Raw genomic sequence first — 3,809 nt, forward strand, 5'->3', positions numbered from 1 at the left:
TCACTCTACTCTTTTCTCCTTCCTCCAGCCTTCTGTATCTCCCTGCCCTTCACCCCCCCCCCCCCCCCCCTCCAGATGAATGAGGTGCATCCCCCTCTTCTCTCCTCTGACAGCTGACAGCTGATCTACAGTCTGTGTCTTCTGCAGTTGGTTTGGTCAGGAGAAGATCATCCTCTGCTGGATGTTACAAGATGACTCACGCTGTTTCTCCTGCTGCAGACTAGACAGGAAGTGGTGAGCAGCCCTGCTGTTGTGCTGATCGCTGGTCTCAGTCACATCCTCCAGACTGTAGTGAGTCCAATGTTCAGGCTGCAACAGGTAGTCTGGGACTACTCTCTTCTTTGGTGGTGTGAAGCTTGTGGATGGAGGTTGGCTTGTCTTCCTGATGGGACATGAAGACCAAGGCTGAACAAAATCTCCATCTGTGACATTATCCTGGTTCAGAGAGGAGGACAGCTGGATAACACTGTCCAGGTAGTCAAATATACTGTGGCTGCAGTTTAAGAAAGCTGAGCTCAATCTGAATGAAGTCTGAGCAGTTGGAGCAGAGACCACAAATCCCTGTCATCATCATCATCATCATGGTCAAAGGGTCAGCTCTGGTTCAAAGGGAGCTCTGCTGGGCTGTTCTTCAGGCTCAGAGTTGTGACTGTCGGACAGCTCGTCCACATCATCCCCACGGTCATTTCTGTGATCACACATCTTCACAAAGCCTAAGCAGCTCAATCAAATCAACAGCTAAACATAATATTCCAAAATCATTGATGTTTTTTTTTTTTTACATTTACTTTCTCAAACAGTTGATTAATCTTCTTCTCCAATTAGATGTCAGAAGATAGTATGTCAGTGCCCAATTGTTTGTTTTATCTGATATTTATTGTCCTGATCTGCCCATCTCAGGGACCCCTGGCCTGGACACTGTGCTTCCTGCTTTATTTTGTAATCTCTTACCTGTTGTGTGTTTGGTTATTGAACTTCCTGTTTTTTTTTCACACCTTTTGTCATCGCTTGCCCCTTATTTTCCTGCCACCTGTATTCCTGAATTCCTGTCTGCTATCTTGTTCGCCTGAATGACTGTAAGTTTGTTTCACTCATTAAAAAGTCACTTCGCTCATCCAGCCCGCCTCTGTTTGTGTCTGCATTTGGGTCCAGAAATCATTGAACATTACATTTATGACAAAAGAAAAGCAGACAATAATCAAATTCAAAGGCTGTGAGCATCAATAATGATAAACAATAAATCAAAAATGAAATACTTGTTGAACTTTCTGTCAACTCTATAACAATTCATATCACTTTCACTACATTTAAAGATTTCAAAACATTGAACTCAGAGATTCAGAATGCCAATTATAACATTTTATGAATTAAGTATATAGAGTATATCTCTACAGATTATAAACAATTCTTCCCTCTGCCTGTACTTTGAGTTTTCACCCTCAGGGAGGTGCTACAGATGAGTAAGAGACATTAAAAATGTTGACAGTCTTTATTGACAAATGTAATTTGAATGTTGAAGATTAACTACATGTAATTATATGGAGTATAAGCGAGTGATAGCGACAGCCTTAGTTCTGCATTTATTTCACTATTAGAATCAACTGGCTTTTTTCAAAATGTAAATGAACCTACTCACTGTTTTAATCACACCTTTGATCTTGTTCCGGAATATGGCATACAAATTGAACATTTAATATTTCTTCAAAACCTTCTTTTGTTTGACCATTTTTAGTAACATTTGACTTTAAAATAATGTACTACTCTGCATTAAGGGGAAAAAACATCCATCCACTATGTTTCCACATCCTGGAAAAAATAGTCTAATAACATGTAAAAAAAAACCAAAAAAAAACAAAAGTCCTCTGTAATGCCAGAACCTCCTATTATTCATCATTAATAGAAGAAAATAAGAAAAACGCCAGATTTCTTTTCAGCGCAATATCCATGCCGACAGTCATAACTCTATTGATACATGTATTCCTTTAACTCTCAGTAGTAATGACTTCATGAGCTTCTTTACAAATAAAATTGTAACTATTAGAGAAAATTCATCAAATCCTTCTGACAACTGGCACAGATGTATTGTCTAGTACGGTAGCCTTAGAATCGACTGTAACATCTGATTTATATTTAGACTGCTTCTCTCCTATAGATTTTTATGAGCCATTTTCAACAGTTCTTTCATCTAAACCATCAACTTTTCTTTTAGACCCTATTCCAACCAGGCTGTTGAAGGGTGCTTTACCTTTCATTAACACTTCCATAAACACCGCATTTAAGCATCATGGGCCCTACAACTTTTTCATGATCTGCCCCTCCCAGTGACTCTTGGCATGGGCTCTGTGCTTCCTGCTTTATTTTCATCACAATTCAACTATTGCCCCATCCAACCTGCACAAACAAAAGCAACACTTAATTTACATACAATAACGTGTCAACAATCCCTCATGACTACAGTTTAATTTTATGACTGTTGCAGCACCAAAAAAAAGTCATATAATCATAAGACCGTAGTGAAGCATACATATGATACAGAAGTTGCCTCACCAAAAGGTACATCTCTCTCACACATAATGCACATATATGTGCACTTTACACACACACACACACACACACACACACACACACACACACACACACACACACACACACACACACACATACATTTACCACTCCTGAATTGGAAAGAGCCCATATTAGAGAACAAAAAAATATGGTCATTGTTTTCTGATGATGCAATGGTACTTAAAACAAGAGGAAAACGGGTCCGTAATGTCATTAATGTAATTAAGAACTTTTATTTATATCACCATTCAATTACACATTGATTGAATGGTGGCTTGGGAGAGATTTGTCCATGTATTGGCTCTTTGAGCACGTTCATTTTTGCCATATAGTTAATGACTGTGCTGCAGACAGACTTTATAAGCCTCATTTAGCAGTCAAGCAGCTTGAGTGGGCCCATCTGTTCCCCCTCAAAACAGCAGACTGCACTTCACTACGTATAGTTTTCAAAAAAGTGAGGTAAAAGAGGTTCTGTGGGTCACTGTATATGGAAATGTAGAACATCTGCCATATAGCAGTGTTCACCTGCCATGGTGAGGCTGAAATGCAATTTAATTCATCCACTGATCCAGGATTCTGGACACAACAGGCTCTCTGGAAAACAAGCATGTGGCACAGACCTTAGTTACCAGTAAAGGCTTTTCCTCACAGTTTGTTGTCTCATAGACAGCCTTGTTTGCCTTTCTGTGCTTTGGTGAAATAGAGAACCAATTATAGGTTTCTCTAAGAAGGAATTCCACACTACGTGAAAATGTGTTTTTGGAGACAGAACCTACAGCTAACTGTAGTGAGTGACACACACAGAGGTTTTAAGGGGAACCAGAGGTTTTAAGTCATTCTCCTCTCCTCCCTTCCCTCCTCCACAATTCCAAGAAGAGCTAGAACTGCCCTGGCTATTGATCCAACATCCCCAAGCTCCAGCTCAAGAAAGCCTAAGTAAGTGGCCACCACATTTCCCATGTCCTCACTAAAATACCTAATTACGATCCCAAGGTAGTTTGAGACACGTACATCGGTGCTTTCATCAAGAAGGAGGCTGTATTGGCTGTCACTAGTATCAGCCACCAGTCTTTTAGGAAATTTGGTGCAACACACCATTACTCCTATCAATACACTTTTTATGGCACATTTGAAACGTTTTGGTTGCACTGGAATGTGAAAAAGCAGCCTTGTAATGCCTGACCAGTGTGGTCACATGAGAGAATGGAACAATGCTCTGCAATAGCCATTGCCATTGTTGCCTC

General features: G+C 40.1%; 1 protein-coding gene across 1 annotated transcript; it reads right to left on the reverse strand.

Moving 5' to 3' along the window:
• Positions 1 to 1,005, reverse strand: tssc4 (tumor suppressing subtransferable candidate 4). Its single transcript, XM_040126267.1, is given in 4 exon segments — positions 1 to 557; positions 560 to 587; positions 589 to 713; positions 996 to 1,005. Coding segments are annotated over 4 exon segments (720 nt in total).
• Between the last annotated feature and the right edge of the window lie 2,804 nt (positions 1,006 to 3,809).

Source organism: Xiphias gladius, chromosome 1 (assembly GCF_016859285.1).
Source record: "Xiphias gladius isolate SHS-SW01 ecotype Sanya breed wild chromosome 1, ASM1685928v1, whole genome shotgun sequence".
Classification (NCBI taxonomy): domain Eukaryota; kingdom Metazoa; phylum Chordata; class Actinopteri; order Istiophoriformes; family Xiphiidae; genus Xiphias; species Xiphias gladius.